Here is a 25,664-nt window from a genome sequence, read left to right on the forward strand (position 1 = left end):
ACTTACAAAAACACCTTGCTTTCTTTAACATAAACATCTTGTCTAAAATGTGTCACTTGTAGAATGCAGGTGACATTTATGATGTGTAGTACCATGTTGCTAGAGCTGTCAATTTGGTCTTTGTACAAAGAGGAGACTATAAACTATCTAAATATTTTAGACACAGGAAAGACATATTCTACGGAACTCAGTATGAAAGATTCCATTGATGTTATTTATATGGGTCATTTTAAAGCAAGGTCTTAGCTGACAAGGCAAGTATTTTAATTTTTCTGGGATCAAAATTGCTTTCAAATTGGCAATGTCATTCTGACTCTAGCCCTTTCATAAAATAAAAAATAACATTTCAAGCTGAATTTGTCGTTGAGTGACTAAGAATATAAATTTGTAAGTATCCAGATTTTTTTCTGTCAAACGTAAAAACAACAACAAAAATAGTTCAGAATTTTAAAATAATTGAAGTATTTAAGTATGAAAAGCGAGATAGCACTTGTGACTTTTTCAAGTGAGCAAATATTCCAAGAATCCAATGCCATAAATTTCCCACTTGAGCTACAGATTTGTACCTGATTTCCCCAAGTGGACCTTTATGTGAAAGACTACAATATTTTCAGTGAAGCTTAAACTATCTCTAATTTAAAACAGCTGCTTATAGCTTATAAAGCCTTGTATGAGTGTCTATTTTGACTGAGTTACATTATAACGTTGGAAAACAAGTTTTCATTTTCAAAATAATTCTAAAAGACAATGTCTTTGAACACTGAAAGTAGTTGTCTTAGTTCTCATGGGCTGCCATAAACAAAACACCATAAATTAGGTGGTTTCAACAAGAGAAATCTATTTCCTCACAGCTCTCAAGTCCAAGATCAAAGCACCAGCTGATCTGGTTCCTGATGAGGGCTCTCTTCTTGAGTTGCAGACTGCAACCTTCCAGCTATGTGTGCACATGGTCTTTCCTCAGTGTGTGTACTCTCTCTTCCTCTATTTATAAGGCCACTATTCCAGTCATGAGAGACCCTCTCTAATGGCCTGATCTAACTCTTAATTACCTCCTAAATGCTCCATTTCCAATTGCCATCACATTGGGGGTCATGGCTTTAACATATGAATATTGGGGGACACAAACATTCAGTCTATAACAGTAGTAAAAAGAAAAAAAATCACAAGGGTTTTGCTGTGAATTTCTTCACTTTTTGTGTAAAAGGTATTGGCTTCTAATCAGCTTATATCTAAATACTGCTGACAGTCATTTACCCTTACAGTGTTAAATGTTACTGATGAAGAAATTGAGGCTCTGAGTCTCTTGGGTAAATGTGTCTTACCCAGGTCACATGTATTAATTAGGTTGTAGATGTTGTGTTTTGTAGAATCCGTGTCTTCTAATACCTGACACAGTTATTATTCAGCCACCTCTTAAGTACTATGCAGTTGGTGACTAGAACCAGGATTGTAGTATGTCAACTATCAAATTATATCTACTGGTATCATGATCACTATTTCACATAACCATTTCCAGTTGTCATAAAAGAGTCCCCAGTAAAAATCTTGAATCCTTTTCCAATGTATGTAGAAATTCCTCAAAATCCCATCCTACAAAAGAGATAAATTTGGGACTATTAGTATTGCAAAGGGATTCTTTGCTTGCTAAAATGAGTCCTGTACATCCCCTGGAAAGTCCTTGGTAAATAGTGAATTTTCTGATAAATTCAAAATGGGACCTGTTTTGTAAATATGTGAATGCCATACTACCATGGATAACTTATTTTTAAAGTTGGAATGGATTTTAGAGATAATCTAAGTTAATAAAAACAAAACAAAACAAAACAAAACTCAGTTTTGGACTTAAAGCTAAAATCACAAAAACAGTAAGATGAAGTTCTAGGACCCATATGATATAGATCTATTCCATCTCTATCACCTCTTCCTTCCTACTAAGCCACTTCTCTTCAGGAATGCACCCACTGCATTAAGCTATTCTCTCCTTTCTATTGAAGGGGTCATGGATCAGTTTTTCTTGACCATACCATTTCATCTAATCTCTTTCTTTCTTGTTTTTATTGCTGTTATTGTTACTTAATTTTTTTGATTAGTTATTTTTTGGGGGTGGGTATGTTTTATATAATCCATTGTGTGTATCGGTTGCTATAAAGCCTATAGGCTCATTCAATATTTTAGTCTTAATCATCACTACATTCATATGTTTTAGTAGAAAATGCAGTAATAAGACACACAGTTCGGTTTTTATCTTGTTTTATTTTGTTTTTACTTAGGATCAGAACTCTCAGGCATATTTGATAGGATCCATTGGTGTTAGTGGAAAAACCAAGTGGGATGTCTTAGATGGTGTAATTAGGCGTCTCTTTAAGGTAAGTTGTGTAAGATATCCTGATATTAATTTTTAAATGGGTTTCATTTTAGGTACTTCCCTTAGCTTTAATAGCGTAGATATATGCTTTTCCTCTCCTTTGTTTCAAATATCAAGGAAGCTTGCTCTCTTTGTGCTGTTTGATAGTCGTAGTTCTTATATTATCCTTTTCTAAAATTCTTGACAGCTAGCTTCACATCCCCATGAGTTTTGCATTGTCTGTAGATGAGTTGAACCTCTGTTTTGACTTTCCTTTTTTGTGTATACCATTTTAGGAATATGTGTTCCGAATTGATACATCCAGTAGCCTTGGTCTGAGCTCTGACTGCATTGCTAGCTACTGCATAGGAGATTTAATTAGATCCCATAGTCTAGAAGTGCCTGAACTGCTGCCTTGTGGATATCTTGTTGGAGATAATAACGTCATCACTGTGAACCTGAAAGGTAAAATCAAAAATGATAAGAAAGACACAATTGTAGTTTTTAAACAGCATTTCTTTCTTTTTTTAATTTTTTTTGCGGCTTCCATTCAAATTTTCATATTTGAAAACTCTGTTAACTACTTTGATAGTTTTGGTATTAAGTGAGCCGTATTTATATTTAAAACACAAAATCCTACTTAAATACCAAACTCCAAGTAAATAAAATTCTTTGGGTTTGGGGATGTGAAACTTAGAATGTAATTTTGAAAATTCTCTAAAGCTCACGCAGAAGGAATATGATTTAGGGAATTTTAAATTTCTAGGTTTCCTCTATTATCATCTTTCATTTAGGGAGGATTCAAAAAATGTATTGTATATTCCAAGGTAATATATGCATCACCGTTTTTTAAGATATGTGTACCCAATAAAAACCCACTGGGGATAGAGAATGGAAATTAAGAATCAGGAATGAGAAATTCTGTTTTTTTGGCTTTGGATGATGTGATTAATTTTAGGCAAATAGATTATCTAATGTATACTTGTCTCCATAATTCCTTGTTCATACATGTTAAAGAATCAGAACATATCTTTATAATCTATGGGTTAATAGACGAATGTGTCAATATTTGATTTTTATGATGAAGGTTGCTGGGTAAGTAAAAGGAGATACTATTGCTTTCCTTCTTAATTCCTTACCAAATATCACAGTTTACATTCTTCAAAAGCTAAAGTGGTTACATAGCTGGGATGTGTAATGAGAGCTAGACAGAAATAAAGAGGAGAAACAGGAAGAAAGAGGGAAAAACATAGCTGTCAGCGTGTACACGTATTTTATATTTTAATATTTACATTTATTCTTAACAAAACTACCACCTTCCAAGGGAATGATATTTTATGGTAAAATTTATATTAATGCTTCCATTTCTCTCTGGAAACTGAAGTAGGAAATCTGAAGTACACAATGGAAGGGAGCCTAAACAAAGGAAATGGTTTGCTTTTGTTTGGATGTTCACTCTGCCTTACTACTGATGTTTTCTGTCTTAAAATAGCAGCGCATATTTGTGGGATAGAAATTGCAAGGAAAATATTTTGTAAGAACTGCATTCCTACAACCACCAAAGCTTTGTTGTTGGTTGACACTATATTTTAAATTCTAGCTCGTATAGAACAATAAGGCAGGCTATTCCTTTTATTTCTTCCTTTAGGGGTAGAAGAAAACAGTTTGGACAGTTTTGTTTTTGATACACTGATTCCTAAACCAATTACCCAAAGGTACTTTAACTTATTGATGGAGCATCACAGAATTATCCTCTCAGGACCTACTGGTACTGGAAAGACCTATTTAGCCAACAAACTTGCTGAGTATGTAATAACCAAATCTGGGAGGAAAAAAACAGAGAACGCCATTGCCACTTTCAATGTGGACCACAAGTCAAGTAAGGTAAGTCGCAAACTCCTACAACTGCTGCTATTCTTCGTAAGTGTCTTAAGCAATTAAATTTTACGATTGTGTAAAACTTCCATATTGTATGTGGAAATGTATCCATTTTTTTGACTAAAACTACAATCTGGTAGACGACTAAATGCTGTTTTGTGAATTTGAATAAGACTGTTACTCAATACCATTCGGTTACCAGATACTTCACAAGCATTGGGAATGTACAGAAGAAAATGACAGAGTCCCTATTATATGATTTCTCTTAGATAGCTATCTAGGAAGGAAGTATTAGAGTACAAAGAGATCTGTACACAGTGCTGTAGATGCAAGAAAGAAGAAGAACTCTTTCTGGAAGAATCCGAGCTTTATAAAAAGGCAATGCTTGGTCTGGGTCTTAATAATTAAGTAGGAATTGACTGAAATATTGCAGTACTGGAGATTTAGGTATAATTAGAATATTCCTGGTGGAAATTCTGAAAGCAGCAATTACTAATATCATATTTCTGTAAGATTTCGGCTTAGGAACCTTAGGAATTGAACAATATTCCATTTTACCATCAACTAAGGTCTCATGTACCATAATAATCAGCTTGAATACTCTCAGCTATTAAATAGGCATAAAATGCTATAAAACTGAGGTAGTTATTTCATGTATTCTGAGTAAAATTAGAAAAAAAAAATCCTAAAGAAGAAATAGTTGATGCCTAACACTAGGCTTTACCTGTAATTATTCATTATATTCTCAATCAATTCAACACATTTCTCTTAGAAACTACATGTGCTATAAACAGTCCCTTGAGGGAATGCACATGATACTGAGTCATGATATTTTTCCAAAGATAACCTGATTAGATAATCTAAACTGACCCAGTCTCTCAGAAACTTCAGGCCTGCAAATTTCCAGAAATAAACATGACTCCCAAAGCAACTAAAATCCTTTCAATTATCGAGATAAAACAGACATGTAGCTTAATGAACAAAAAGTTCTTAATGGTATAGAAAACAATATGCCAACAAACTGGACAACATAGAATGAATGGAAAGATTCTTAGAAATATAAAATTTACTAAGACTGAATCAGGAAGAAACATAAAACTTACCAAGACTGAGCAGAACAACTACTAGTAGATTGAATCAGTAATCAAACATCTCCTAATGAAGAAAAGCCCAGGACCAAATGACTTTACTGGTGAACTTTTTCGAACATTCAAAGACAAATTAATGTCTAACCACTACACGGCATACACCTGAAACTAATATAAAATAATATTGAATGCCAACTATAATTGAAGAAATTTTAAAAAGCTCTTAAAAACAAATAAGTAAAACAAATTAGCAAAAATCTTTCTCAAACTCTTCCAAAAATCAAAGAGGAGGAAACACCGCCAAACTGATTTCACAATGGCAGCATTATCCTGATAGCAAAACCAGAAAAGGCCAGCGCTAGAAAAGAAGGCAAACCCAATTCAGGAGCGCATTAATAGGATCATTCACCATGATCAAGTGGGATTTATTCATGGAATGCAAGAATAGTTCAACATATGCAAATCAATCATGTAATGCAACACATTAACAGAGTGAAAGAAAAGAATGATATGGTCATCTCAATAGATGCAGAAAAAGCATTTGAGAAATTTCAGCATGATAAAAACTCCTCATAAATTAGGCATATAAGGAAAATATCTCAACAGAATAAAGGCCGTATATGACAAGTTCACAGCTTACATCGTACTCAATGGTGAAAGGCCGAAAGCTTTTTCTCTAAAATCAGGAATAAGACAGGATGATGTCCATTCTCACTATTCCTGTTCAACAAAGTACCAGAAGTCCTAGAGCAATCAAGCAATAAAATGAAATAAAGATATCAAAATTGGAAAGGAAGAAATAAAATTATCTCTATTTGCAGATGACATGATTTTATATATACAAAATCCTAACGACTCACCCAAACAACTGTTAGATCTAATCAATGAATTCAGTTGATTAGCAGGATACAAAATTAACATAGAAAAATCTGTAGCATTTCTATACACTAACAATGAATTTTTCTGAAAAAGAGAGAAATCAATCCAGTTTATTATAATATCAAAACCAATCAAATACAGAGGGTAAGGGAGGAGGAATGTGGTAAATGAGTGTAAAGGGGATCCAGTATGTGGTGATGGAAAGAGAGCTGACCTGGGTGGTGAACACACAACATGATATATAGATAATGTATTACAGAATTATACACCTGAAATTTATGTAACTTTACTAACAATGGTCACCCCAATAAACTTTAATTTTTAAAAATCAAATACTTACCAATAAATTTAACTATAAAGATGAAAGTTCCTGCTCTGAAAACTACAAGATGATTAAAGCAATCAAAGAAGATACAAATAAGTGGAAAGGTATACTGTTTTCATGGATTGAAAGAATTAATTTTGTTAAAATATCAATAATGCCAAAAGTAATTTATAGGTTCAATGCAAGATTCTAATGGTAGTTTTTACAGAAGTAGGAAAAAACACACCTAAAATTTATGTGGAACCACAAAGGACCTCAAATAGCCAAAGAAATCCTAAGAAAGAAGAATGAAGCAGGAGGCATCACACTTCCTGATTTCAAGCTATACCAAGAGCTTATTGTACTGGCATAAAAAAAGACACATAGACCAATGGAACAGAATGGAGAGCTCAGAAATTAACTCAAGCATATATGGTCAACTAATATTTGACAAAGGAGCCAAGAATACTCAAAAGATTAAAGACAACCGCTTTAATAAATGGTACTGGGATAACTGGATATATATATGTAATAAAATGAAACTGGAACCATGCCTTATACTACTCACAAAAATTAAGTCAAAATGAATTAAAGACTTAAATGTAGGACCTGAAACCATGAAACTCCTAGAAGATGCATAGGAATAAAGCTGCTTGACATGGATTTTGGTAATGATTATTTAGATATGATACCTAAAGCACAAGCAACAAAATAATAAGTAAACAAATAGGACTACATCAAAGTAAAAAGCTTCAGCAAAGTGAAAGGACAACCTATGGAATGGGAAAAAATATTTGCAAATCATATACCTAATAAGGGGTTAATATTGAAAATATATAAAGAACTCATAGAACTCAATAGCCAAAAAAATAACCCAATTGAAAAATGGGCAAGGGACCTCAATAGACATTTCTTCAAATAAGATATAGGAAAAGCCAACAGGTACATGAAAATATGTTCAGCATCACTAGTCATTAGGGAAATGCAAATTAGAACCATAATAAAGCCTGTTAGAATGGCCATCATGAAAAATACAAGAGATAACAAATGCTGGCATGAATGTGTAGAAAGGAACCCTTGTACACGGCTGGTGAGAATGTAAATTGATACAGCTTGTTTGGAAAACAGTATGGAGGATCCTCAAAAAATTAAAAATAGAATTACCATGTGATCCAGTAATTTCACTTCTGGGAGTACATCCAAAAGAAACAAAACACTAACTCAAAAGTATACATCACACCCACCCACAATATGGAGTGTTATTCAGCCATAAAAGGCAAGGAAACTTTACCATTTGCGACAACATGGATGGACCTTAAGGGCATTTGCTAAGTGAAATAAGTCAGAGAAAGACAAATACTGTGTGATCTCATTTACATGTAAATCTGAATACCATATACCTCATAGAAGAACAAATCAGACTAGTGGGTATGAGGGGCAGATTTGGGCAGGAGGGAATTTGAGGAAGATTGTCAAAAGTTAAAACTTCCAGTTATAAGCTAAATAAGTACTAGGAATATAACGTACAACATGATGCCCATAGCTAAGACTGATGTATAATATATAGAAAATTTGTTAAGAGAGTAAATCCTAAGAATTCTCATCACAAGGAGAACATGTATTTCCTTTTTTTTCTTTTCTTATTTCTTTTTATTGTGTCTATATGACAAGATGGGTGTTAGCTGAACCTATTGTTATAAGCATTTCACAATATATGTAAATCAACCATCAATTTTTTAAAAAAGTTCTTAATGGAATAGTCCATTACTGACTAACTGTGGGATCTAGGGCAGATAGCTACATTTCCTTGTGCCTTAGTTTTCCCAGATGTATAATGGGAAAAATAATGAGGTGTGGACTAATGAGCAATGTGGTGGGGGGCGGAGAGAGAGAGAGAGAGAGAACGGTACAAGTAGCAAGTACAGTGTAAGATTTGCTTATAGTTATTAATTATAGCCCTTGGCTCCCAATGAAGAGTTTTACATAAATACACACAGACCCATACAGACACAGACACACACACACACACACACACACACGCACACACACACACATACACACACCTTTGTTTAAAATTATCTTATGTATTTTTCAAGAACAATGATGTACATAAATCATGATGGGATCTCTTAAAGTTAAATAAATATAGCACATTAATTCTAGATATTTCCCTGGAACTCAGCACTATTCAAATTTTGATTGAATCACCCATTCTGTTTTCAACTGAAGAGAGGCATGGAACCTGAGACAGTATAATTGCCTATTCTCTAAGCAGAAGTAGGAAGAGCACAATCGTTTGTTTGCTTCAGCCTGCATTGTTTAATGCCATCTGTGAATTCTGGGTCTCCTCATGTCTTTATTTAAAAGCCTTGTAACAGAATTATTTTGTTCTTTTCAGCCAAAATGATGAAAGGATTGACATTGCTTAATCATCTTCAGTGTGACTTTTGGTTTTCCCTCAATGTTGATGTGACCAAACTCTTTAGAAGTTACTTTCTTTATTTAAAAAAAAAATGGTTGGAAAATTGGAGAAGAATAAATTTTTTAGAGGAAACCAAGACATTTTGATCAAGTTGGGTTTCACTTAAAATCAAGTTCTGAATTAGATTGATTTGGGCTTCATTAACATGAACTTTGATACTGTAAAACAAGATAGTTTAATTTATATAAATTATAAAATTTGCCTCACTCCAACATTTATATGTAATAAATTCTCTTCATTTTAGTTAAAAAATGTTTAGTGCTTGGAGATGTCCTTATCAACATCATAGGCGTCCTTTAATTTTTTTGATCAAATATTTCCAACACTTTTATTTTCTACTTTCTCAGAATAAAATCACTTATGCCATTATTAGGCCAGTTTTGTTTTGTTATTACATAATAATGAAAAATAAACCATTGCCAAGAGTGTTTGAATGCAACTAATGATGCTAGGAAACAGTAATAGGGGGAAAAAAAAAAACGTGGATAAATCATGTGGCATCCAGCACCAAGAAAACACAAAATGCAACTAACACATCTTTATTGTTTCTTTATGAATGAGCTGTCAGTAATGCTGGATACAGAATTGTTGCCAGGGAATTTGACCAATTCTTGCCAAATTGTGGGAGAATGCACGCTGGTATTTTGTTTTGTTTGTTTTGTTTTGTTTTTGTGAGGGTGGTCAGTGAGAATGGCATAAAGGAATAGGGATGACAAGTTGAGATTGTGTGAGAGATACCTGCTAGCGGTGTAGATTTACTAAAGTGAAGTGTGAATGAGGCATGAACTAATACATCCTTTCCCTGAAAAATGGAGCTTTATAATTGCTGACGTGCTTTATGCTCTGCCATAGATAGCACTGAAGAGACAGAGCCAAAAAGCACTTACTGATTCCCAAATATCGAACAATAAACCATCAAAGGAAAAAACTCTTTTTCTGTTTTTGGTACCTCTGTATTTTACATTCTATCCCTCTTCCCACTCTTCAAGCCCTCCTTCAAGCTGCCAGCTGGAATATTTTGATTGACAACAGTACAGATACATAATTACACGTTGTGACACTTGATATAGTGGGCCCAGAAGACTAGAGGTTGATTTAGTAAAGAATATGTGGCCAGCTGAAGGCACTTGGAATGTTATATGGGGAAATATCAGAAAACTGAACATGGCATATTCATTTTTAGTGTGCCTAGAGTCAAAACCAGACAAAGCAATGACCAACGGTATTTACATAATGGCTGTTTTCTAGGATATTTTCAAAGTATGGGATTCATTTCATTATCAATGTCCATTTGATAGATATACCTGTTTTCTTCTACCTGATTAGATCTTGGATGTGAAACTTTTAATACTAATGCATCAATACTTCAATCTAAGATTTTACTCCAGTTAAGCCAGACTGGGAATCATGAAGTGATTTCAAAAAGATCTGAAAGACTCTTTAAGTTATATGACACAATGATTTGTCTGTGCTGATTTCTGCTTAGAAATGACTGGTCCATAGCTTTCATTAGATTCCCAGAGGGATTTACTATACTTCTCCAGATGAGAGAGAACTGTAATAGAATCTAATGATTTAATGGCCCTACTTTTCCCCAAATCACCCAGTGATTTCTTAATTAACAAATTCAATGGCGTTTGCTTCTTTTCCCTCTGTCTCTCTCCTCTCCTCTCCTCTCCTCTCCTCTCCTCTCCTCTCCTCTCCTCTCCTCTCCTCTCCTCTCCTCTCCTCTCCTCTCCTCTCCTCTCCTCTCCTCTCCTGTTTTCTCCACTCTTCTCTTCTTCCCCTCTCTTTCTTTCTCTCCCCTCCGCCCATGTATAGCAATATGCTATAGTTGATCTCCCTTTCTAGAAATTCTTCTGATTTTCATTGTCTCCTTGTTTTCTTCCTACTGTCTGTAAAGTTCCTTCTGATTTTCTTTCTCTGACTACTCTTCCTTCACACCTACTTACCAGTAAGTGAAAATATTCCCCATCATTTTGTTCTCTTCCACTTCTGTTCTCAACAGATGACTTCCTTGGTTTCAACTTGTATGGACTCCAATTGGACACTGTTAGCCACACCCACTCCCCCAATTGTAGGTCTTTCTATTAGCTTAGAAATATTAGGTTGGTGTTAGAGTAATTGCGGTTTAAAAGGTTATAAATAATTGCAAAAATCTCAGTTACTTTTGCACCAACGTAATAGGTCTATATGAGCATACTAAATATACATACTTAGAAATGCCAATCTCAAATCTGAAAAAAATATTATAAATCTATCTTCTCTCACCCAGCTCCGCTATGACCACCCTCCCACCCAAATTAACACTCTCTAGCACTTGGATTACTGTAATTGTTTTCTAACTGTTTGATTCACAACTTCCATTAAATTCCCTTCTCTCTCTTCCTGTCTTTACTCTTTCACCTCATGGAAAATAGAGTATCTTTTCATAATTAAAATCTGACCACATTAAAATCCTGCAATTTTTTGCCCCTCGCTTTCTGCACTAGATCAAACAATCTTCCCACACTTCTACTACCCCCAATGAGTCGCATAGCGTGTCTCGGCTTCTACAATTTTAGTATGCTTTTGATTGATTTCTCTCCCTTCTTTGTGATATACTTCCCACACGTTTAAATCATGATTTTGACTATATTACTAAAATTCCCTGAACATTCAATATTTTGTCATTGCCCATAGGAAAATCCCAGTAATCTTACTTATCATTCAACGTTGCAGATTTTCCTTTTCTAATATATTTACCACTATTCATATTCATAAAACATATACTATTAGTTCTTTCCTACATGGACGTTCTATTTTTGTGACTCTGCTTTCTATTGTTCTTCTTCATTTGAGAAGCTGTTCTTCCATTTTTAAACATCAAAGAATTACTCAATCTTAAAAATAAAGGGTTAATGGCAAGTAATACTGTCACTAGAAGGTCTTTCCCAGCAGCTACAAGTAATCCTTACATGCTCTGAACAAAATATTTGGTTTATACTTTTTAAAAGTAATGCATTACTTTTTACTGTGAATTACACGCACACACACAAACAGACACACACGCATTCCTAACCTACTTTTGTGGGCAATATGCTTGAATTCATTTCCATTTATAATTAATCATCATATCCTTCACATCTATGTTTCCTTTAATAAATAAATTGATATTCCCAATGGAAAAAAATGAATAGTTCATAGTTGTTTATATGGAAAATCCAAATTCCTCTGAATGGATTCAAAATCTTTTCTATTTTCTCTTCCGTTGTGACCACCACTAACATGCACCATTTCTTTTGCAACAACAGAACACTTATTATTCCCCCAAACACGTCACATACTCCTGCCTTACAGCTTTTGCTCTTTATTATTTAGACTCCAATGGTTTCCCCCCTGTATTCTATTGTTCTCTATACCTTAAGTCTGGGTTAGATGCCTCTCTCAAGTTTCCCTATAGAGTTTTGTGCATTTCACTGATCACACTGTATTATGATTTACTTGTCAACCTGCCTTTCTGACTCTAAGGTCCTGGAATACAGACCTAACCTCTGAATCCTTGGTGTCAGAGTACCTGGCACATAGTAAGTACTTGCTAAAGGCATGTTGAAAGGATAAATAACTGTATCTTGTCATTTGGAATTCTACCCATTATTCAAGCTCCATCTCGAAGGCAATCTCTCTGTGAAGTCCATCAGGATCACCCAGTTGGAATTAATCCTTCTCCCTCCTACAGGCCACATTTCTTCTTTAGCCTCTCTCATGGAATATTTCACATTGTACTCTTTTCATTATTATTAGTTTCAGGTGTACAAAGCAACGTAATATTTAGATATTTATACTCCTCACAAAGTGTTAGCCCCCCAATCTACTACCCCTCTGACATCGTATATAGCTGATATAGCTGTTACCTTACCATTGACTGTGTTCCCTATGCTGTACTTTACACCCCATGGAAAAAAAACAAAGAGAAACATATACAAACACATATATATATATATATATATATATATATATATATATATATATGTGTGTGTGTGTGTGTGTGTGTGTGTGTGTGTGTATGTGTATATATATGTGTATATATATATATGTATATATATATATATATATTTGATTATAGTTGACGTTCAATATTATGCTACTTCAGCTTCAGGTGTACAGAGCAGTAGCCAGGCACCTACACAGTCTATGAAGTGATCCCCCTGATAAATCCAGTAACATCTGGCACCCTACATAATCTTTACATTATTGATTATGTTCCCCATACTGTATTTCATATCCCCATAACTATACTGTGACAACCAATTTGTATACTCTAATCCTTTTACCTTCTCCCCCATCCCCACCTCCCTCCCATCTAACGACCATAAGTTTTTTCTCTATATCTCTGAGTCTATTTCTGTTTTGTTTGCTCGTTTATTCTGTTCTTTAGATTCCACATATAAGTGAGATCATATGGTATTTGTCTTTCTAGTCTGACTTATTTCACTTAGCATAATATTCTCTAGGTCACGTATATTGTAAGTCATTAGTTCTGCATGAACCTACCACCCTCCCAAGCTCTGGCATTACCTCCTCTAGAAAGCTTTTCTTGGCACTCACCACCTAGGTGAAATCTCCTTTCCTGACTTCTCATACCTCCTAATACACTATGGCATCATATGACTTACCATATTTAAATTTCAGTCCCTAACGTGACAAACCTTAAAGCCTACAGGGGTTGGGGAGACAGTCTGATCTCCCTTTTTAACCCCTGTGCCCAGAAAACTACTTGACTCAGTTCATAATAAATGTTAAAGTGACTTAAACTTACTTGAACAATGCTTCATTGTTTTTGTACACCTCAGGTCTTGTTCTAGGGCTATGGACATAGTAAATATGCAGTGAATATTTTATAAATGAATGAATTGCTTAATACAGCTAGATTATTGATATAAATTCCATTTTCCTTTTAAGATAAATGAAATTCTCTAGATAAACATATTTTTATATATTCTCTGATTTAGACAATATTTATTCCATGTGATTGGCTCAATATAAGATATATGCTGTATTAGTTCTTAATAAATGTTATATTTCACCTTAAATTACTATATTACTAAATACCTCAAAACCCTAGTTATTGTCATTTATTCCTTTATACTTTTTGTTGTAAAAGTGGTATTACAGACAGAGTGAGTTGCCTCTAGGGTGAAGGTTCACATATTTACTTGGCTGCCAGAAATTGGAACCATGGAATTATTTTTAACCCTGAGTAAGACTTACAAATTGAAAATGTCATTGTAAATATGCAAATATTATGGAAATGCTCTTACTGATTAGGAAAATTCTAAGAAACCTAATTATGTTCCTGGCCTACCCATCTGTGAGAACAGTCAATCAGCAGACTGGTTATCATATTTAGATTAAAAGCTATTAGAAAGGAATAGTACTTGTAAAAGAACCAGGAAGCTAAAGAAATGCTAAATGCTAATGTCAAATGACCCAGTGAAATAGAGCAAATTTTGTCTTTGTTTAAAATTTCAGCAGTTGCATGCAGATTAAAAATAATACATACATGCATACATACATACATACGTACATAATACATATCTACATACATACACTTATCTGATTTCCCACAACTGTAGTTTCAGATGCACCCCATTGAAATGAATTGGAATTAAAATATTTAAAATATTAGTGGAAATTTAGGCATGGCATTATGGGTTTAGTGTGTACTTGTAATTATAAGGTTTGCTAAATTGATCACTTAAGTGACAAAAACAATAATAAAGTCTCAATGTTTGTAGTTTATCCTAAAGACTCATATCCAGAACTCTTTTTTACTTTTCTTTAGGTAGAAAACAACTGAGAGTATGCCTTTGTGTTTACAATTGCAGGTGTTCTGTATTGACTTTTTTCTTTCCCTTAAAAAGTGTTGACTCTCAGCATTGTATGTTTTTTGCTTTGTAGAACACAATTTTATATCAATGGAATGATCTATGAGTTTTAATCTAGGATACGGTATAAAAGATAAAGTGTGCTATTCCTAAAATATGAAGTGTTTGCCAGGGATATAAATTTATCATCGATGTGTTTGTTTTCTTTTTTTTTGCAAAGGAATTACAACAGTATCTAGCTAGCCTGGCTGAACAGTGCAGCGCTGATAATAATGGTGTAGAGCTCCCAGTGGTAATAATTCTTGATAATCTTCATCATGTGGGCTCTTTGAGTGACATCTTCAATGGTTTCCTCAACTGTAAATACAACAAATGGTATGCTTATGAAATATTTTGAGTAATGAAATATAAAAAAATGGTGGTTAAATTTGCTTTCTTGTGCCTTTCCATCCTTTAAGACCTATAATAGATATTGTTAATTTGAGAAGCCTTCATTGACATTATACCATATTTCCAAAGAATCTCTATATATTCATTAGAACATTTATTTATTTATTCAACAACAGTGTCCCAGGCATTTTTATGGAAATGTTATTTACTTGATGATATTAGCTTCTATAGACATGTTGGAAGTCTTGGAGACTAATATTGGTGGAATGTTTGAATCAGGGAAATTAAGAACTAGAATGAGGCTTTAGAGCTCCAGTTTTGTTCTTAGACCATATCAAAGTTTAAATTCAACCTTCCTATAGAGATAAATTTTAGTATATTCAGATATACCTCTTTCTACTAATGAGTCTAATTTTTAAGTGTTAAAATCAAAGAAAAGGTTAAAGTAGGGTATAAAAAAAACCCTGAAAATCCTCTAACCTGTAAAAAAAGGATATGTAAGAGCAATAACAAATATTAATGTTAATGGTACAAGTATCCCAATGAACTAATCTCTGCTAGAGATTTTTTAAATGTTTAAACTAGATTAGCACAAAATAAGTATTAAAACAAGAATACAAATTATCCCATGTTATTAAAAACCTTTAAAATGACTATGAAATAATGAAAGAGGAAAAATTAATGAATTTGATTATAAGCATAAGAGTCACAAGACATTAGAGTGGGATGAGACCACTGTGATTATTCTGTCTAATATTTTTATTTTACAGACGAGTAAACTCAGGCTCAGAGAGGAAAAATGATTCGCCTAGGATGCCAGAACTGAAATTAGAACACCAATTCCTAATTTCCATTTCAATGATTTTTGTCATTTTGTAACCTAACATTACAAAATTACCCTTTTAAAGCCTAATGATAAAATGGAATGATCATATTTATCTAAATTGTTTTCTAAGACAATTTAATATATTAATCGATTTTACCTTCCTTATGGCTACATATTCTATTCTTTTTTCCCCCAGCCCCTATATTATTGGAACAATGAATCAGGGAGTTTCTTCATCACCAAATCTGGAGCTGCATCACAATTTCAGGTCAAGATAAATTGAATGTGTTTTGTTTGTTTGCTTGTTTGTTTCGTTTGGGATTTTTTGGCATTGTCTCTTTCTGTTTGCTTTTGGTTGTTGTTTCCATTTGTACACTGACAGATCCTGCTTGTGCTGACCTGTGGTGTGAAAATAATTCTCACTTCTTATGACACTCTTTCTCAAGCAGTCATTTTGTGATCCTCAACCTGTAATCAGAAGTGTTTCTTTAATAAAAGAAAAGGGAAGAAATATTTTTCCTGCTCACTATGTCACCAGCTAAAGTAGAACACTTTTCTTCTAAGTGTAAGGAATGTGAAGAGTGTTCCTATTTCAGGATTTGTGATTTTCCTACAGAAGAGCGTGTATACTCCCACTCATCTCTGACGCACAAGAGCTTCTGTATAGCTCAACAAGAAAAGTTACATTATTGCTCAAATGCTAATAGACTTCTTCACCCCTTCGATTATTAAAATGTGGCCACCAATTCAAATAAGTGCATTATTGCTTTCTATTGGGAAGATATAAATGGATACAAATTTTAGTTTATCTAAATATTTTTTACTTTTTGTTTTTTCTTTTTGTAGGTGGGTACTATGTGCAAACCACACAGAACCCGTGAAAGGCTTTTTAGGTAGATATCTTCGAAGGAAACTGATAGAGATAGAAATTGAAAGGAACATACGCAATAATGACCTAGTCAAAATTATAGATTGGATTCCTAAGACATGGCATCATCTCAACAATTTTTTGGAAACACACAGTTCTTCTGATGTTACCATTGGTGAGTTCTAAAATTGCATATGCCATTTTCCAGGAATGTGGTATATGTGGTAAAGATGGCCAGATTGGATGGTAGAAAGTAACAAGTGAAACTAATGTTTTTCATGCTTCCAGAGATTTAAATTTTCTTATTCTTCCTTCTGAAAGTTTGTTATTCTAAGCTGTGTATCTCCCATTAGATTCATTTTATCTGACAATTATGGTTTACTAAGATATTACTGAAATCACATAGATTTAATATAGACAAATATCCAATAATCAGAGAACCACTTGAAAAAATTGTATCCTTTTATAAGTATCTTTTTTATGCTGAAAACAAATTTTAGCTAATGCCACATATCAAATATGATTTTAAGAGATTTTATTTAGAGATAAATTAGGTATTTTATATTTTTCATGAAGATTAAATTATTTTAATTATTTCTCTTTATGAAAAAGAAGAGTTTTTTTTTTGTATTCCTTCTTAAGTTGCATGAAATAGGTCCCTTTCCCATTGTTATCGGTCATAGAGACATACCCACTAATGATACAGGGTAGCTTAAGAAGAAGAATTCTATATTTTGGATCAGAAGACCAAGGCTGAGTCCCACTTTTGCAAATAATGACATATTTTATATTTGGCATTTCATTTAGCACAAGTTTTGTCATTTGTCAAATGAGGCAGGTTGACTGGATTATGACCTGTAAGGTTTCTTTTAATTCTAATATGTTGTTTTAGATTAGGATTTTAGAGTAAAAGGAAAGGAGAGTTTAAAGGAGAATGGGTCTTCAGTAAAACATATTTTAGTAATAATCAAGCTGGCCAAGATTACATTTTTCTAAGAATCCTGATAGAAATATATTAATTCCCCCAAAATGGTATCTAAACAAGTGTTTAGATTGTTAAATATAATGACTCTCGCAAATATTTGTTTCTTCTCAGGTCCCCGACTTTTCCTTCCTTGCCCCATGGATGTAGAAGGTTCTAGAGTGTGGTTCATGGATCTCTGGAACTATTCTTTGGTACCTTATATTCTGGAGGCAGTAAGAGAAGGTCTTCAGGTATAGTATTCATATTCTTTATTGTTTAAAAAACAAAGCAAATACATTGCTCATTTAAAAGCAAAGAGCATTTATTTCTCTGGGCATTTATGCAGAAAACGAAAGGCGTGAGCTATATAAATATAGTGGTAAATTTTTAAAGAGCAACTAGTATGCAATACTTTCGCCTATTCTGAGAATAAATATTTAGGAGAAAGAGAAAGTAGAGTTATTCCAACAACTACATATTTAAGGCCAAATTTATTGCCATGGGTGTTTACAGACTGTTCTTATTAAATAGCCCATTAATTGCACAGTTCTACATCTTACAAGACAGACATGTTTACACGGGCCTTGGTCATTTATTCTCTTATCATATAATTGTCAACAAGTAAGTTTTGTTTATAGGTTCCCTGTTTTTAGTATATTTTATTGTTTGAAGTCCTTTCACATCATGAACCTTTGCAAGATTCTTTATTACTTTTGAGAGAGTGTTCTAAATTCTAAGACTGTTGACGTTTTCTTTTTTTTTAATCTATGACAGGCTGGTTTAGCAGCATCTTTGCTGTTCTTCTCGTGGGGCCCTGCACTCAGCCCTTCTATTTACTTGTAACTAAAAAGTCAAAATATATCATTAATAAGAAAACCCTGTTTTTTCAGCAAAATATACCTTTGCCAGCAGTGTTTCTATTTCCTTAAATTGGAATTGAAATTTCATGATATTGTAAAATTATAAAATTCAAGGTTGAATCCTGAAGATTTGTGTTACATAAGTTACTGTAGATGAATCCAACCTTCTTTTCAATAACTCAGCCGGAAACTTAAGCAGTTTTTGCTTATACATCTCTATTTTTGGTTATCAGAGCTGCTACTAGAATTAAGATATAGTGTATACTTGCCATATTTTGTCATCTGTAATATTGTATTGTCTTTATTTTACTGTCTAAAAGATTGGTTATCTGTTTTCCTTTTGTATCCTTTTATCATCATGTTCTCCTCACCTAAGTAGCATAGAATGGCAGTGTTTAGAACCATCATGATGTTTCTGATGGACGTGATGAATTATGGAGATGCTTTGAACCCTCAGAGATAAAAATCCTAGAGAATGCTATCAATTGATTCTACTCCAGATTTAAATAAGCTAATTTCATATATTTAAGGGCATGAGCCAATCTAGCCTCAGAAAGTGGCTCCAATAAAGTAAAAGACTAAAGTAAAATAGTTTTATTTTTCAGGTATAGCGTATCACTTTTTAGAATTCCCCTAAAAATATTATGCTGCTTAAGATGTGAGTTGGGTCTCTCACTTTCAATCATTTATACCAAAACAATATTTTTATGAAAATGTATTTATAATATTCTAGAAGTAATCATTTTAAAACTTAATGTTTAAATGAATTATTCTTTCACTAGATACAATTTCAGTGTTAATAAGCTATTATCCAACTCTTTATATATGAAATGCTCCTATGTCATATTTCTATACTAATACATAGAAAGAAAAGAAGCTTTTTCAAAACACAAAAACCTAAACATGATTTGTTTCTTTAGATCTCATTTTGAAAAAGTGAGCAAGCATTTTTAAAATATTTAAATCAATATTATTGATAAAACTCTATCCTGAGAATTGTAATTTTATAAAGCTTCCATTTGGGCAAAAGTATAACCACAAAAGTAATACCAGTCTCCCAACTAAAACAGAAATATACTTCCATACTATTTTTGAAGAAGGATAAACATTTCTCAAGTTTCTTGCTACGGTTCTGAATGGTTAGTAGTAGGATAGTTTGAATGCTGAATTAACCATGATATAGGGAGTTTGGGAGGAAGATCCGGTGAATGGGAGAGATAAAAAAGGAAAACCCTTTGATGGGTAGACAGTTTTCATTGCTGCTAACGGATGTGCTTGACTAAAGTCCATTGGCAGATGATACCCCTGGGGTGGTTCATTATATGCCTTCCGGAGGAACAGGAAGAAAATGAATCACATATGCCATGAACCATTCCCTTATATGTACTGGCAGCAAAGAACCTTGAGTTGGAGCAAGAGGTGGAGGAACAAAGCCTGATTGCAAAGATGAAAATCTGAGTTAGAGGAATAGAAAAATCTCTTTTTAAATGTAGGCTGATGCTTTGGTTAAGAACCATATGGGAAATACTCTCTGCCACATGTTCTATTTGGAAAAAGAAAAACACAAAAAACCAGTGATGCAGTGGACTCTGATTTTATTCTGGTACTTCTGTCTTTCTTGAAATGTCAACAGTTTATCTCATTCTTAATATTTAAATTTCTTTCCTTTCACATATTCTTTTTAAATCTATTATATCCTGAAATACAGATTGGGTGTGTTTAGCTTTCTATTGGCCACTTCCAGTTTTGCTGTCCTTGATGATTCTTTAAAAGGTGATTCTAGACTTTCATATTCTTTTTGTAACATTTGTTTTCCAAAAATTATACGTTTTTCTTCAATTAGTTTAAGTTGTATAGCAAATTATATTTTACATCTTATATAAAGTAAGTTTTTTAACTTACTTTAAAACTTAAAGTTTATAACTGCTCCAAAACAAACAAAGTATTTTTAAGATCTAATGATTGGTACCTCTCTAAGGGAATATACAAATCTCCTAAGGGAATATACAAATACCAGGATCTGGACTCCCTTTTTTTTTTTTTTTTCCTTTTTTTTTTTTTTAGGCCAGGCTGCTGCAACCACAGATAGCTTCTTCAGGAGAAACCCAAAAGATAATTCCAAGGTGTCATTGTCCACCATTTTGCTTTTGTCTCATTGAACCACAACAAGCTACATAGAATACCTCATAGTATGCCATCTGGGACCAAATATGCACCTAGTAACCAGGATTGCCCTCACTAGAGCACCTCAAGGGGAGAGAGGAAGTAAAGAACTTGTGCACCCATGCTACCACCTGCTTAATTTTTACTTTTCTTTCTCTCCCCCTGTGGCCTTATACTCTAATATAAAGTCTCATCAACCTCTGCCTCCTCAGTGCGCCCTTCCCAGTTTGGTTTCAGTTTCACTCCCAGCTGAAAACTCTTTTAACATCTCTTGAATTCTTCCTTTCCCTTCTACTCCACTGTCAGTACTTTAACCTGGTTTTATCATCTTTTTCTTACTGACTTTTTCCTTCCAGATGAGTCCTTAAACGTTGATGTTTTCACCTCCCATTTTTTTTTTGTCCTCTTTTACTAGTGGCCTTATCAATAAACATCTGAAAAGAGATTTTGCGTGAAGCAATGGGATTATTAGATGAAGTTAATCTGAGGGAAATGGTTATCAGAGCGTGTTCTTATTCCCAAAGGAATTTTGAGTCGAGTGAATTAGAGAAAAAGAAATCTCTTTTCTTTTAGTCATCACCTTCCCAAAGTACACTGTAGTAGAGAACTCTGTTTAGTGTCGAACATGGCTTTTTTCAACTCTCCGTAACTGGAACTTGTGTTTCTCAACTTTGAGTTTTCTTTTGGTTTGTAAAATTATAAATAAAGATAAATGTGGGCAGTCATTTCAACATGTTATTTAAAATAAATCTCCCTCACACTCTCCCCCACTGCTGATCACCTATCCCTGACAGCTTTATTTTGTCTAGCCTTTAAGTTTAAAGTGAGCTATGTAGACAGCTGTGTGGTGAAAATATGGAAAATTGTATATGCACAGTAATTCCATTGAAAGTCCCATAAAAACTCATGTGCAAACAAATCGCTCAATTAATAGTCACCTTTTTTTTAGGAAATAGAAATGCATTTTATATGTGCTAAATATGTGATGCCCTTTTAGATGTATGGGAAACGAGCACCTTGGGAAGATCCCTCAAAGTGGGTGCTTGATACTTACCCGTGGAGCTCAGCGTCTCTGCCTCAGGAAGGCCCAGCATTACTGCAGTTGAGACCGGAAGATGTTGGGTATGAGGGCTGCATCTCCACTAAGGAAGCCACAACCTCAAAGCACATTCCACAGACTGACACGGAGGGAGATCCCCTGGTAAGAAGCTGACATGTGAATCTTCCTATATAATTACAGTGTGCGGTCACTAGTATTTAGTCATTTGTATCAAAGACGTTAGTTATCTTAGGTAATATTTGTTTGATTGTTCTGAAATTGATACCCTGTTTTAACTCTTTTACTTTTGACCTGCTTTCATTGGGTGAATTTCTTAAAATGAAAGACCAACTTGTATGCTTAAAAATAATCAAGAAACACTAAAACCAGGCTGAACTCTATGGCCATAATTTTTCTATTATTATGCAGAAAACTGTATAAAAATGTCATTAAAATTTTTAATTGCATGACTGAATTCACAGTATTTAGGAAAAAACTGAATTTTGTTCTTAAATGAAGAAACAAAAAGAATATAATCTAACGTACACTTGGAGGACTAAAAATATTTTATATAGATCACCTAGTCTGACTAAATTGAGAATTAGTCTTCCGTTGCCTATGATAGGGAAGAATAAACTGAGTTGGAAATCAAAGGGAAAGTACTCCCCCTGCCTAGTTCAGTTGGCAATTGCGTATGGTTTAATAAAAGTTGATAAAATTCCAAAGAATGAATACTCTGAAAATATTAAGTACATGGTATTATTAGGAAAAATACTTCATTTTTTATGTATTTTTATGGATGACATTTTGTAGATTGATGTCAAATGTAATGTGTTTGTTGGTTTACCATTCTATGACTAAAGAGATCACTGGATTTGCACAACCAATTCAGAAGGAACACAAACTGAAATAAAAGCCATTATGTTACTTAAAACAAAACAAAAAGGAAATGATTAAAAAATTCATAATCTATGACTATACCCAAAGGCATAAAATGACTTGATATTTTGGGGGGTACCCTTACACCAACAACCCCAATACATATACATCATCACCATTTCAGCTGATCATTATTAATATTTTGGGGATTAATAAACATTTTGTGAACAGCTGATAAATTTTCATGATCCTTTCCCCAATAAAGAATTTCATAAAGTCATGGAAGTATATACAAGAGCTTCTTGGAGTCTAGGGATCTCCTATATAAAACTTTTGATCTAGATTATAAACGATGTAAGGGTCTGGACTCATAGTTTTGTAACTGGCACTTGGCTCTTTAGCTTATACATGGTTGGAAATTAACACTGGTAGTGGAATTGGTTTAAATCTAGCACAATTGTGAGCATGCAATAAATAATTCCTGATTGAGTGGTTAAAATTTAAGAGTAAATATAAGCCTTAGGGCACAAATATGGGTTATTTCACCTGAAATGTTTTATAAATTCCAATTTTTCCCTTTGCAGTTTTGATATACTGTGTCTGTTTCAGATAAGGAGAAGGTTTTATAAAATTTATTTTTCAGTTATTTTATAGAATATGGGACCCTTAGGGGATGCCCTCAACTTTGCCATTTTCTTCCCACAGCCCTGATTAGCTAAATCCATTAAGCACTCTTTTCTTTGGCTCTGACTGCTCTTGTCTTCTAATATGGAAAAGTGATCCAGTGTCTCCCATTCTGAGTGAGAATTGAGATTTAAAAAAATAAAAATAAAAATCCCCGATTCCTAATCTGATATACATCTGAAGAAACAAGGGGTTACGATATATGACATGTTAAATGGGAAAAAACTTACCATCTAAAAATAATTCTTTGAATCAGGCACATTCTGATAGGAAAGTCAATATTCTTTATTTGCTTTTGATTCTGTATATTTCTATAATTACTAACATAAGGTAAAAATATGTTTGCAGCCCAGTCTAAATCAAATATTAGGAGAAAAAGTCCACTATTTAATGTCAGAAATATGTTTTTGAATCTAAACAAAGATGCACGTTTTTGGCATAACTCACTGTATTTTGAAAAGACAATGTGTATTGATCATCAAGAAGCTCATTCATTCTACAATTGTTAATATGTAATAAGTATGTCCTCAGGCTTAAGACTTGGTGATCAGGAGGTAAATAAGATAATCAGTTTTGATCTCAGGAAGCTCACAGTCCCGTAGTGAAAAAAAGACATCTACCTACCTAAATTGCAGCAAAATAATGCTAGAGGTACATGCTGGGAAAAATTGTGAGTCCACTGAAGGAAGTGATTAAGAAAAACTTCACAAAGGAGAAGGTGCTTGAGCTAGGTCTGGAAGGATGAATAGAAGTGCATCATGTGGTTGGATGGAGAACATCCAAAATTAAGAAAACAGCAGGTGAAACATTGTGGAACAGTACAGTAAAAACAATGACTTTAGGGAACTATATACATATCGGTAGGATTGGAACAAAAGGGGTGGGAGGAATGAAAGCTACAGAGGTCTGCGATTGCTAGATCATACCCAGCCATAATTACTGTTGTAGGAAGTTAAAACTTGATCATACAGAGAATGGGGAGCCACTGAAAGATTTTGAGCAGTTTCTAACTTAGTTAGTTAGATTAACAGTTTATAAAGATCACTTTTATGGTAGAATAGAGGACATGTTAAAGGAGAGAGGATGGATGCTGGGAAACTAGCAGATTTGTAAATACCAGTGTTGATAAGGATCTGACCAAGGTGTTACAAATGATAGGCATTATATTTATGACTATGGGTATGGGGAAGAAGAAAGGGAGAGGAAAGGAGAGAAATACTTCTGTAGAGAATAGTGATCTATCACAGTGACTCATCTGTGACCTTACCTCACTCTTATAATCTCTTTTGACTTGAAAGCACAAAGCAACACTCTGAGAAGATAAAACTCATATATATAATATATATTATATATATATATATATATGTGTGTGTAATATATATATATATATTATATATAATGAATCTGAGACTTGGAACTTATTCTAATGGAACATATTTACATATGGCACCATTTTCAAAAAAAAATAAGACTTTAAGAATACTATCATTACAACAAACGTTTACCACATTCATCATTCATGTTGTTTCTAACATTTGTAACTGAGATAGAATCATAACCCTTTAAATAGGTCTCATTTGCCATTTCTACTCTTAGTAAATCAAAATGGTGCTCAAAACACAGATCTGTTTTAGAAATCGTCTTCACCCAGATGCTTGACCATAAGCCAGCTACTGATGAGGGAGTAACTGATAAAGAAAGGAGGGAGATAATATAATTGTGCGTGATGGTAGGGGTGTGGGTGTGAGAGAGAGAGGGAAAGAGACAGAGGCAGAGATGGAGAGAGAGAGAGAGAGAGAGAGAGAGAGAGAGAGAGAGAGAGAGAGAGAGAGAGAGAGAGAGAAATTGTGTAGATAGAAACATTTGGCTTTTTTGCTTACTGAGTTTAATAAGAGGTTATCACCAACTGTTTTGATTTCATGTATTCTTATGTAGATTTAATAAATTCAGAAAGTTAAATCAGAAATCATAGTGAAAAATATTTTCCTGAAGAATATTAAAATGACTTTAAAATATGTTCGAACTATAGCCTCTTTGTCAGAAAGGCAATGTTGCTGACATTGGCGATAGCTAGTTTATCATTTATGTCACAAGCATTTTTTGAAAACATATCTTACCCTGAGCACACAAGTATGCATAGCCTAATATA

At 33.7% G+C, this 25,664-nt stretch overlaps 1 protein-coding gene across 8 annotated transcripts in view; it reads left to right on the forward strand.

The window, feature by feature from the left end:
• The window catches only part of NAV3 (neuron navigator 3), a 785,517-nt gene that overhangs the window by 756,009 nt on the left and 3,844 nt on the right, over positions 1–25,664 (forward strand). For all 8 annotated transcript variants that reach the window (XM_081061016.1, XM_081061019.1, XM_081061021.1 and 5 more), the window contains 8 exons: positions 2,271–2,366; positions 2,641–2,809; positions 3,993–4,228; positions 15,063–15,217; positions 16,255–16,326; positions 16,905–17,101; positions 18,023–18,141; positions 21,911–22,114. In XM_081061016.1, coding sequence (XP_080917142.1) covers positions 2,271–2,366; positions 2,641–2,809; positions 3,993–4,228; positions 15,063–15,217; positions 16,255–16,326; positions 16,905–17,101; positions 18,023–18,141; positions 21,911–22,114 — 1,248 coding nt within the window. The remainder of the gene's footprint in view (positions 1–2,270; positions 2,367–2,640; positions 2,810–3,992; positions 4,229–15,062; positions 15,218–16,254; positions 16,327–16,904; positions 17,102–18,022; positions 18,142–21,910; positions 22,115–25,664) is intronic.

Source organism: Rhinolophus hipposideros, assembly GCF_964194185.1.
Source record: "Rhinolophus hipposideros genome assembly, chromosome: 9".
Taxonomy (NCBI): domain Eukaryota; kingdom Metazoa; phylum Chordata; class Mammalia; order Chiroptera; family Rhinolophidae; genus Rhinolophus; species Rhinolophus hipposideros.